The sequence below is a fragment of the Arabidopsis lyrata genome (assembly GCF_000004255.2).
Source record: "Arabidopsis lyrata subsp. lyrata unplaced genomic scaffold ARALYscaffold_1, whole genome shotgun sequence".
Taxonomy (NCBI): domain Eukaryota; kingdom Viridiplantae; phylum Streptophyta; class Magnoliopsida; order Brassicales; family Brassicaceae; genus Arabidopsis; species Arabidopsis lyrata.
In genome coordinates, this window is record NW_003302555.1 from 1798946 (window position 1) to 1810540 (window position 11595).

The following is an 11595-nucleotide window of genomic DNA, read 5'->3' on the forward strand; positions in this document are numbered from 1 at the left end:
AGCACTAAAGAACCTCTGGATTTGGACTAAAGATGGACCAAAATAACATTCAGATGACATTTCTTAGAGCATCAAAAACAATTAATGGGTTCCTTTAAAAACATCTCAAGAATCCCAAAACAAACATCTTCATTTCTAAACAGATTTGAGCACTACACATTAACATTGAAAGGAGATAATAATGAAATATGAAGATCACTTCTTCTTTCCAGCTTTTCCTTCCTTTGTCCGAACGATCTCGTCGGAATACTTGACTCCTTTACCTTTGTATGGCTCTGGTGGCCTCCACTTCCTAACCGTAGCAGCAAACTGCCCGATTTCGCTCTTGTCGTATCCACTCACAGTGATTCTTGTGTTCTCTTCCACTTTCACTTTCAGACTATCCGGTATCTGCATCTTAACCGGGTGTGAGAACCCGAGATTCAGCACCAGCTCTTTCCCTTCGACTGTTGCACGATAACCAACACCCACAAGTATAAGTTTTTTCTCAAATCCCTTTGATACTCCCACAACCATGTTATCGGTAAGCGTCCTAAAACACGCACAAAAGTTAAAAAGGATTAGAACAAACAATCTTTTTAACCTCAAAAACTTCATTGCAACTATTTGATAACAAGAAAAGATGAGAAGTTTGTAACCTGAAAAGACCGTGCATTTGGTTGGCTCTTCTAGTTTCGACTGTTTTTTTGACCCTTAATAAACCGGATTCTTCCTTGGTAAGTTCAACTTCGCGTGGGTAAGTTAAAGCCAGCTCTCCTAATGGACCTTTCACTTTCAAGTCTTGACCTTCCAATGCAATGGTAACATTGGAAGGTACAGCGATCGGTTGCTTTCCTATCCTTGATTCCTTGCACTCAATGGTCTTACTGGAGTAACCAACTTGAGCAAAAGGTGTGCTTGAGACCTTGAACACATTTCTATCTCCCAAAAACGCTGACCTAAAACAAAAGGGAAGTTATCTATCTTCAGACAAAACATGAACTCTAGCAGATATCTAAACCAATACAAAGGAACTGAAACAGGAAATAAGATAACGTTGGATTAAGGAAGAGCTATATAGTTATACAAGTTTCGGATTCCATGGCTAAAGCTAAAAACCCTCTAGAATCCTGCTTTTAAACACGGAGTTCCGCATAACACACTCAAATTTCCAAAATTTCAAGAATCGCAAACCAAGTCCACATTCCCATCGACTTCTTAATAAAAAACTAACATGGGAACCGATTCAATGAGATTGTTTTATACTTAAGAGGCTCATGAACCCAATTTAAAGAGATTTTGAAAAGAAATGCCAAGTAAATGAAACCCTAGAGCCTAGAGGAATGAGGAAACTAGAATCGGCATAAGGGTTTGTAGTATATGAAGAATACCTGGGTTGAAAAGAAGAGACGAGTGAGGAAGCCATTGATGATGGAGCTCTTAGCTCTGCTCCAAAGGAGGATGGAGAGAAGAAGAAGAGTGTTTTATCCAGAAAAGACTTATCCATCGTCAGCTTCTGTAATCATCCCTCCTTTCAAATCATTGCTTTCACGGCCCATTATCTCTATTTGTCGGCCCATTACTTTAGCCATCATGATATGGGCCAATTCCTTATTTTTGTAACCCATTTATCTATATTCATCACGGCCTATTATCTCAGGCCCATTATTATTATAAGCTGTTCACAAAATTTACCCAATGAACGTGGAGTTTGGATTAGATTAATGAAGTCAATAAATTGTGTATCTTTCCCGATTAAGTATGTTTTTAAGTCGAATATTCGATCTTCATAGAGGTATATATATATCGTCATACGTTAAAGGCATGGCTTTTAAATTACTCTTAACAAGACAAATTAAAAATGAAATGGGCCCTTACCCTCAGAAACATCCAAACAACAAATTGAGAAAATTCAAAGAAAAAATCAACGGTATATTTTCATGGTTCAGATTTATTTTGGTCGAATATTTTGTTCTAAATAAATAAAAAATTTGGTCATACGATTGCCTAGGCCTGGGCAAAATATCCGGAACTGAATACCCGAACCGAAAAACCCGAACAATACCCGAACCGAACCCGAACCCGATTTTTAAAAATACCTGAATGGGTCCTGACTTCCTACCTGAAAAAAACCCGAACCGAACCCGAACCGAATCCAATATCCGAATGTACCCGAATACAAATATACACCTAAAAATATTAGTTATTTTTATATTTATAATACCCGAAATACCTAAAATTACAATCATGAATCTGAATATATTAGGTATTTTAGATATTTTTGGTTATATTTGGGTAAAGAGTAACCAATGTATTTTCGAGAAATCGGATATTTCGGTTAGATTTGGGTATATATGAGTTAAAAACCCAAACCCGACCCGAACCCGAAAATATTCCGGGTATTTTTGGTTATTTTCGGGTATTTTGCTTTTTTATTAAAATACCCGAATCGACCCGAACCCGAACCGAATTTTTAGAATACCCGAATGGGTCTTGACCCCCTACCCGAATAGACCCGATACCCGAAAAAGAACCGAATCCGAACGGGTACCCGAATGCCCAGGCCTACGATTGCCGACAAGATATTTGTGGATTCAGTAGCATATTATATTATGTGTTAACAATTAACAAATGCAGCTCTTTAATTATAACATTCCTTAATGAACACTCTAAAGACAAAGAATAGTCGAGTCCATGTGTTTCATGCACCTTTAATCATATAAATCCCAAAATCAATAGTACAATTACTTTACTATTTGTGGCTGAAAATATCTTTTATTTTTTTGCGTGAAATTGATTTGACAACCGTCGAGGAGACGAAGGCGGCCTTGGAGCAATTAGGTTGTCACTTGTCATATTCACACTTTAAAGTTTAAATTACTATTTTTTTCCCCATATACGTACGTAGTTACCCTAATTACCATTTAACAATCCGCTGTAACCATAAAGAAAAATGCATTAACTATCTTAATAAATGATACTAGTTACCAATAAGAGCCAAAGTAAAAATTTGATTCTCGAATAGTATGAGGACACAAGTAAAGCATGGATACCCCACACCTTGGCCTACGTCTTCACTGACCACTCCTGAAAATGGCACTCCAAAACAAAAGTTGCAAAATTTCATAAAACACCAAAAAAAAAAAGTAAGAAGAAAAAAAGAAAGAAAAAAAGAGAGAATATTATGAATTATTCTTTGCTTGACCTCAGAAACAGTTCTTCTCCTGCCTCTTCGTCTTCTTTTCTGTCTTTCTTCTTTATACTTAGTGCTCAATCACTCGTTTACTTCGGAAGAATATGGATCTCTAACTACAGTTTGTTTCTCGTATTTATTCCAAGGTTGCTTCTTCTTTTTTTTCAAATGCATGTTTTTGAGTTTCTTTTTGTTCTTACATATATTATCCCTATGAAGAAATTATTATACTTTAGTTCATATGTCTCCCCAAGTTTTGGTCCCAAAATCTCAAAGATTGTAATCTAATAGATCTTCTAATTACAAATTCAATTAAGTTTAATAAAATAAAATAAAGTTCTTCAAAAATCCGATATTTATATGGATGTACTTTTCCACTTTTCCTTCTGCCATGTTCAGCAGAATTAAGTCATCACTGTCTTTTTATTTTATTCAACTTGAAATATCACCGATGATATTATTCGTATGGTTTATGTTTTAATTATTTGACATATATCACAGCCAGTCAGCCATCATCATTTGATTCTCTGTTCATTGAATTATTTATTACGCTTTTTGCTTCTTTTTCTGCAAACCATCTTTAAGACGGCCCTCTTACACTTCTTTATTTTCAGTTCTAAGTTTCACATGTAGGCACCAGTTTTTTTTTTTTTTTTTTTTTTTTTTTTTTTTTTTTTTTTTTAATTCGAACCGATTTTTATGTAGGCACCAGTTTTTATAAATACATTGATTTTATACATTATAAATAAATATACAGACACAAATCTGTGTACACCAATCTCTACAGAATCTAACTCCTGATTTCTTGGTTTGCTTTCCTTCTTTCACCAGATTTCTGGACCATCTTTTTGTCTTTTGTTAACTGTTAATCTCAATCTTGATTCATGTCGGACATTGTTTATTTCGCAGGTGTTACTCCAAATATACCAAATGGTTTTATAAGACCAGGACAAAGAGAAAAAAACCAGTGCTTTTGCTGGAAATTGTGATAAAGATGAGATTTTTGGTGACGATAAGAGGAGTTTCTATGGCGAAAGCAATCAGAGTTGTGTTGTTATGTCTCTCTGTCTTGTGGGTCGTTCCAAAGGAATGTGCTTGCAGAAGTAATTTCTCAAGAAACTCGTCTTCAACTTCTTCTTTGCCGCCATTATCACAGAAGCCAAGCTCTGTGAATGTCGGAGCTCTGTTTACTTATGATTCTTTTATCGGAAGAGCGGCTAAACCCGCGTTTATAGCGGCAATGGATGATGTTAATGCTGACCAAACTGTACTTAAGGGCATCAAGCTTAATATTGTTTTTCAAGACTCAAATTGCAGTGGATTTATAGGCACCATGGGAGGTATATTCTGCTTTCTTCTTCATCTTCTCTCTTAGTACTGTGGCCAAAGGGAACAACTTTTTAACTCAGGACTAGTTTGTGAAAATGCCTCAAAGAATGAGTGATGATTATGTTTCATCTTATGGTGTAGCTTTGCAGCTGATGGAAAACAAAGTGGTTGCAGCCATTGGTCCACAATCTTCAGGGATTGCTCACATGATCTCCTATGTATCTAATGAGCTTCATGTACCTCTCTTGTCATTTGGAGCAACGGATCCGACTCTCTCCTCTCTGCAATATCCTTATTTCCTCCGCACCACGCAGAATGATTACTTCCAAATGCATGCAATCGCAGATTTTTTATCCTATTCCGGATGGAGACAAGTCATTGCGATATTTGTTGATGATGAGTGTGGTAGGAACGGGATATCTGTTCTAGGCGATGTATTAGCCAAGAAACGCTCCAGGATCTCTTACAAGGCTGCAATTACTCCTGGTGCAGATTCTAGCTCCATCAAGGACTTGTTGGTTTCTGTTAATCTGATGGAATCTCGGGTTTTCGTTGTTCATGTGAATCCTGACTCTGGTTTAAACGTTTTCTCTGTGGCTAAATCTCTTGGAATGATGGGAAGTGGTTATGTTTGGATCGCAACAGACTGGCTTCCTACTGCTATGGATTCCATGGAGCACGTGGATTCGGACACTATGGATTTCTTGCAAGGAGTGGTTGCTTTTCGCCATTACACAATTGAGAGTAGTGTGAAGAGACAGTTTATAGCGAGATGGAAGAATCTTAGACCAAATGATGGCTTCAACTCTTACGCGATGTACGCTTATGATTCTGTTTGGTTAGTTGCTCGTGCCCTCGATGTTTTCTTCAGAGAAAACAATAAAATAACTTTCTCCAACGATCCAAATCTACACAAAACAAATGGTAGCACTATTCAGCTATCAGCACTAAGTGTTTTCAATGAAGGGGAGAAGTTTATGAAGATCATTCTTGGGATGAATCATACTGGTGTGACGGGCCCAATCCAGTTTGATTCAGATAGAAACCGGGTTAACCCGGCTTATGAAGTTCTAAACTTAGAAGGCACAGGTCCACGCACAGTCGGGTACTGGTCAAATCATTCGGGTCTCTCTGTGGTCCATCCGGAGACCTTGTACTCTAAGCCTCCAAACACATCCACAGCAAACCAGCGTCTTCATGGAATCATATGGCCAGGCGAAGTAACTAAGCCTCCTCGTGGTTGGGTGTTTCCTAATAATGGAAAACCGCTCAAAATCGGGGTGCCTAACCGTGTGAGCTATACAGATTACGTTTCTAAGGATAAGAACCCGCCTGGCGTTAGAGGCTACTGCATTGATGTCTTTGAAGCCGCAATTGAATTGCTTCCATATCCTGTTCCGCGTACTTATATACTATATGGAGACGGGAAGAGAAATCCTTCTTACGATAATCTCGTCAATGAAGTGGTTGCAGATGTGAGTAGCTACATTACTCAATCAAGTTCACAACTTTCAGAAGATGCTAACCTGTCTTTTTTCTCATGTTTCCCCTTCAGAAGTTTGATGTAGCTGTAGGAGATATCACAATCGTTACAAACAGAACAAGATATGTAGATTTCACACAACCGTTTATAGAATCAGGGCTTGTGGTGGTGGCTCCGGTTAAGGAGGCCAAGTCTAGTCCTTGGTCATTCCTGAAACCATTCACTATAGAGATGTGGGCTGTCACTGGAGCCTTCTTTCTCTTTGTGGGAGCCATGGTCTGGATTCTCGAACACCGCTTCAACCAAGAATTCCGTGGCCCTCCTAGGCGTCAACTCATTACCATCTTCTGGTTAGTTTCCCAGTTCTTGACACCGAGCTTGAGTTTACCTTTAAACCTTATTGTCCTTCCCCTCTTCATTGTTACAGGTTTAGCTTCTCAACGATGTTCTTCTCTCATAGTAAGTACGCTCTAACTCAAGTAACCTGGTAGATTTTCACATCAGAGCTTACAGAATGTTGGAGGGAAGTAAAGTTGTTTTTACTTTTTACCTTTTGATCTTTCAGGGGAGAACACGGTGAGTTCATTGGGGAGACTGGTGCTGATCATTTGGTTATTCGTTGTTCTGATCATCAACTCGAGCTACACGGCCAGTCTCACTTCGATCCTAACCGTTCGACAGCTGACATCTCGGATTGAAGGAATAGATAGCTTGGTAACGAGCAATGAACCAATTGGAGTTCAAGACGGTACCTTTGCTCGGAATTATCTAATCAATGAGCTTAACATACTTCCTTCGAGGATTGTTCCACTGAAAGACGAAGAACAGTACCTTTCTGCTCTGCTTCGTGGTCCCAAAGCTGGCGGTGTGGCAGCCATTGTAGATGAGCTTCCTTACATCGAAGTTCTTTTGACAAATAGCAACTGCAAGTTCCGTACAGTAGGACAAGAATTCACACGCACTGGCTGGGGTTTCGTATGTAAAATCGGTTTTGAGAAAGTTACTTGCGAATATATTATCTTTGCTCTTTCTCTACAACTTTTCTTACAAGAATCTTGAAACCGACGTTGCAGGCATTCCAAAGAGACTCCCCTTTAGCTGTAGACATGTCAACGGCTATCTTGCAACTATCTGAAGAAGGCGAGCTCGAGAAAATCCACAGGAAATGGCTTAACTACAAGCATGAATGCTCAATGCAGATTTCAAACAGTGAGGACTCTCAGCTTTCACTAAAGAGTTTCTGGGGACTCTTCCTTATCTGTGGCATCAGTTGCTTCATGGCACTCACTGTCTTCTTCTGGAGGGTTTTCTGGCAATACCAAAGGTTGCTACCAGAAAGTGCGGACGAGGAAAGGGCAGGGGAAGTGTCTGAGCCATCTCGATCAGGGAGGGGTTTACGAGCACCGAGTTTCAAGGAACTGATAAAAGTTGTGGATAAGAGGGAAGCAGAGATCAAGGAGATACTTAAGCAGAAGAGTAGCAAGAAACTCAAAACCACCCAAAGTGCAGCTGGGACTTCACAATCACAACATGGCGAAATTACTTAAACAGATAAGAGTTTTAAAAAAATTGTTTAAATGACTATTAACATAGAGGGGGAATAAACTTGTCAGGAGATTTTGTAATAGGAAAGTTCAAGGAACCACAGACCAAAGCTAAATTGTAAATCTTTTTTCTGAGACGTAATGAAAAAATCATCTTCTTTTCCTCATCAGAGTTCACTTTCAGAGAGAGGCTTGCAAGTGAACAGATTTAGCAATAGATAAAATTGAAATGAAACTCCCAAGTATCAATTTTGTTATGACAAAATAAGATGTTGTTGACACATGTTGAAGGTAAACTTAAAATCACAGTCATGGCGCTTACATGCTCAGCTAAAAAGTTTGCAAGAATAAAAAAGGGAGTGAATATCACTTTACTCAAGCTTTGCTTCTTCAAGTTTAACTTCCCTCTTTGGAGGTTCCAGATCGAGGTATTTGAATGGCTCTGTTGGTTCCTCTCTGAAAAATAAAGACGAATGGTTCAGCCTCTACATCTAGTATGAATCACAAACCAACGATGATTAAGCGTGACGAGAAAGCAGAAAAGACTAAACGTCTATATATTGTGAAATCAAAAAGACGAAAAACTGGGTTTAGCGGGTAGTGTAAAGCGGAACAATAGCTGGTGGACAAAGAATTAAGAATCATTCACTGTCAATGCAACAAACAGCAAAGATTCTGCAGCTTAGTATGAAAGAACACTTGATAGTAGAGTATGAAATTGCACATCATACCCTGGCTTAGAACGCATGCATCTGTAGAAGAGTTTGAAAGGTCCTGGAACTGTCTTGAATGGGTTTCCCTCGAAAAACGCCTGCAAAAGTTACTAATAATATGATCTAAATTCATCAAAAGGATAACTTTGAAATAATCATGGCTCCTCAAGCCAAGCAATACTAGTTCTTCAATTGCAGTAAAAAGTGTTTATCACAACAAATTCAATAAGCTGATACAAGCTTCAACAAACAAAATTGAAGATTGATTCATCAAAGCCAATGAATTTCTGATTTCAGTGGACTTCTCAACCCCAATAACAAAATAATAGGAGATACGTGAAATCTAAGAGAGAGATCTCCAAAGGTTTATCAGAAGGAAGAAAAAAAAATCGAAAGAACATGGTGAGAACCTGGACAACGTCCTCGACACGATCGTTGCAGCGGTGAGCTTTGGGCTCACGGTGACCTTCCGGTAACCCCCATGGACTCTCTCTCCTCGGCACTGGTCTCGTCTCGCTCATCTTTCTCTTGCTGCTGCTGAAATCTCAATGTTGGAAAATTGAAATCAAATCTTAAATTTAACCACTTAATTGAACCGAACCCGGTTTATTAGTTCGGTTACGTAAACCAATAATTGAATAATTTGATCTTTCTTCTTCTAGGTTTTTTCCAGTCAACGACTCTCAGAACTTAAGATTTGAAGCAGAGTAATCAATCAATCAGAGAAGGAAGAAAAGATGGGAGCTTTAGGGAAGCTAATCGACGGAGCTCTCTTCGTATACTTCGCTTCAATGGCGATAATTGCGCCGCTCATCGACGGCCAAACCTCACTTCCTTCAGGAATCTACCCGGCGTTTCTCACCGATCTGAAAAGCAAGTACATTGCCGATTTCGGAGATTACTTGCTCATGGAGAAGCCGCATTTCTTAGTTGGACTCGTTTGGCATGAGCTTCTCTTCTTATGGCCGCTCTCAGTTGCTAACGTCTATGCGATTCTTGCCGGAAAGTCGTGGTTTGGTACCACCTGCTTGTTGTATGGAGCTTCCGTCGTCACTTCCATGGTAAAGTACATTTTCTGGAATTTTGGATTGTTTGGTCTGATCTTGGGAGATTTTGTTTAGTATTATTAAGCTTAGGTAATGATCTGTTAGCTGATTATGTTAAATTTCTTAACTTTGTTCTTTGATAATGAGGATCTGCGAAAATCAGTCAAGCTAATGTTGATTAGATTAAACTCTTCACAGAAAATGAGTTAAAGTTTTGTACTTTTCTTTATCTGAATCATATACGTCTTATATGCAATGACTTAGTTAAAGTTCTGAACGTTCCTTGATTTTCTCAGTTTTACTATATGTATAGCTTATTAGCTTTTCCTGTTGGAAATGCATAGGTATTTGGCCATAACCTACTCGGCTACTCTTATGTCTGGTCTGCGTTCTTGTGGACATGGTTTAATGCAATGGCATTATTCTGCTTGACTATGTCTAGTTATGTCTATTTCTCATCTTATATTTACCTGTGGATCTTTAGGCCGCAATCCTAGGAGAGATGATAGGTTCGGGGAAGGCCTCTGACAGATTGCTAATGATGTATGTGCCTTTCATGGGTTTTGGGATTCTGGCTGTTCTTCGCGGTTTAGTTTGTCGATCCACCAAAAACACTGGTTCTGTTGGCAAGAGATCCACCATCATGCCTAGAAGAAAGCTGGCCTGAGATACAGTTGGTTTTCTCACTCTGGAATGCCTACTTGTACTTTTTCTTTATGTGCCGGCTTATGAAGAAGTCTAGCTAGAGAGAGGTATTGGTTTTTCCATGTGAAAACGTTATTGCTTTCTGATTTCTATGGAACTCCTGTTTGTTTGCTCGACAACAATGAAATTTTTCCTTGGTTGAAATCAAATTCATCCTTGACATTACTGCCTCTGCTCTTCCACATCACTGGACTAGGGTCTTAACCTGGTAGATTTTGGTCCTCTTTGAGTCTTGTTTGAATTGGTTCGGTTTAATTAAACCAGCAATTAGTTTAAAAATCAGAAAGAAGGAGATAACTCCGGTTTCTTGGTTCGGTTAAGTAAAACCAATAATTAAATAACCCGCGCGTGAATCTCAATAAACTCTTCTTCTTCTTCTTCTTCTTCTTCTTCTTGTTTCGTTTTTGTGGTCAAAGACTCGAAAGATTGTTTTTGCAACTCAGATTTGGGAGAGAAGCAAGAAAAGATGGGAGCTTTAGGGAAGCTGATCAACATCTCTCTGTTTTTCTTCTTCGCACTGATGGCTATCAATGTACCGCTTCTCAACGGCCAAATTCTTTTTCCTGAAATCTACCCGAAACTCCTCACCGATCTGAAAGACTGGTACAGCTCTGAGTTCAACGATTACCTCTTCACAGAGAAGCCGCTATTCTTCGTCGGACTCGTCTGGCATGAGATCATATTCCTGTTGCCTCTCTCCATTGTTAACATCTACGCCATTCTTACCAGCAAGTCGTGGTTTGGTACCACTTCTTTGTTGTATGGAGCTTCTTTCCTCACTTCCATGGTACATTTTCTTTCTCTACATTTTATTGGCTCTGTCTATGGATATTTGTTTTATGTATTTGATCCGTAAATATCACAACTTTCTTGATTTAGAAACGAAAATTCTTCTGGAGTTCTATATCTTAGTATATGTGATTGCTCTGCTTCTCTGAATGATAGAGTAAATTATCTTACTGTTATATACTGATATATTCCTCGCTCTACTTTGTATTTCATTCAAGCTTCTGAAATTCTTTTCAAAATCTACTCTCTGTGTGACTGATGTCTTTTATGGGTGGAATCACATTATCTTTTCCCTGCACTGAGAAGGCTAGATTGTACTGCTTAGGTTCTGAAGTGTAATCTTGCATTCTTATGGAGTTATGGTTTCTGCTCGAATATTTGTGCTTTGTTTGTATGTTTATTTCTCAGTTTGTTTTTTGTGTGTTTCTAGGCTGCTATACTTGGAGACATGATAGGTTCAGGGAAGGTAACTAACAAATTGTTATTGGCGTATTTGCCTTTCGTGGGTCTTGCGATTCTGGCAATGCTTCGTGGTCTGGTTTTTTGTTCGACCAAGAGATCCACTGTTTTGGCTAGGAGAAAGCTTGCTTGAGGATAAACCAGGGTGATTTCTCATTTCATAACTTTTTTTTATCACATGGTATTTGATGATCCATGTGAAAACATTATGCCTTGAGAGATTTTGTTTAAGTTAACTCAGCAACAATGATATGTTTTCCTTGGTTGAACTTAACCTAAACATAATCAAAAGGCTAAATGCAATGACCCTTTTGAGACACTCATTAAAGAAAGTGTGAGCTTTCCATAAACAATC

General features: G+C 38.6%; 5 protein-coding genes across 7 annotated transcripts; 3 read left to right on the plus strand and 2 right to left on the minus strand.

Moving 5' to 3' along the window:
* Positions 1-33: 33 nt before the first annotated feature.
* Positions 34-1483, minus strand: LOC9328335 (50S ribosomal protein L6, chloroplastic). Its single transcript, XM_021011967.1, has 3 exons — positions 1371-1483; positions 639-938; positions 34-532 (listed from the first exon to the last, which is right to left on the minus strand). The coding sequence occupies exons 1-3, from the start codon at positions 1403-1405 to the stop codon at positions 196-198; spliced, it is 672 nt and encodes a 223-aa protein (XP_020867626.1). The 5' UTR covers positions 1406-1483; the 3' UTR covers positions 34-195.
* Positions 1484-3120: 1637 nt separating this feature from the next.
* LOC9328336 (glutamate receptor 3.4) lies at positions 3121-7693 on the plus strand. 3 transcript variants are annotated; one of them, XM_021015122.1, is made up of 7 exons: positions 3121-3318; positions 4082-4512; positions 4643-5976; positions 6057-6334; positions 6412-6443; positions 6550-6959; positions 7058-7693. In XM_021015122.1, exons 1-7 carry the CDS (start codon positions 3164-3166, stop codon positions 7529-7531), a joined length of 3114 nt encoding a protein of 1037 aa, XP_020870781.1. In that variant the 5' UTR covers positions 3121-3163; the 3' UTR covers positions 7532-7693. The 3 variants fall into 3 exon arrangements, with proteins under 3 accessions (XP_020870781.1, XP_020870783.1, XP_020870782.1); XM_021015124.1 differs by having other exon boundaries at positions 6550-6963; positions 7058-7209; XM_021015123.1 differs by lacking the exon at positions 3121-3318 and adding an exon at positions 3874-3980.
* A 34-nt stretch (positions 7694-7727) lies between these two features.
* On the minus strand, positions 7728-9280 carry LOC9325603. The gene is made up of 3 exons (XM_002892228.2): positions 8652-9280; positions 8260-8339; positions 7728-7984 (listed from the first exon to the last, which is right to left on the minus strand). The coding sequence occupies exons 1-3, from the start codon at positions 8760-8762 to the stop codon at positions 7900-7902; spliced, it is 276 nt and encodes a 91-aa protein (XP_002892274.1). The 5' UTR covers positions 8763-9280; the 3' UTR covers positions 7728-7899.
* LOC9328337 lies at positions 8912-10141 on the plus strand. Its single transcript, XM_021015128.1, has 2 exons — positions 8912-9302; positions 9772-10141. Exons 1-2 carry the CDS (start codon positions 8979-8981, stop codon positions 9952-9954), a joined length of 507 nt encoding a protein of 168 aa, XP_020870787.1. The 5' UTR covers positions 8912-8978; the 3' UTR covers positions 9955-10141.
* Positions 10142-10242: 101 nt separating this feature from the next.
* On the plus strand, positions 10243-11557 carry LOC9325604 (transmembrane protein 97). Its single transcript, XM_021015130.1, has 2 exons — positions 10243-10779; positions 11212-11557. Exons 1-2 carry the CDS (start codon positions 10459-10461, stop codon positions 11371-11373), a joined length of 483 nt encoding a protein of 160 aa, XP_020870789.1. The 5' UTR covers positions 10243-10458; the 3' UTR covers positions 11374-11557.
* Positions 11558-11595: the final 38 nt, after the last annotated feature.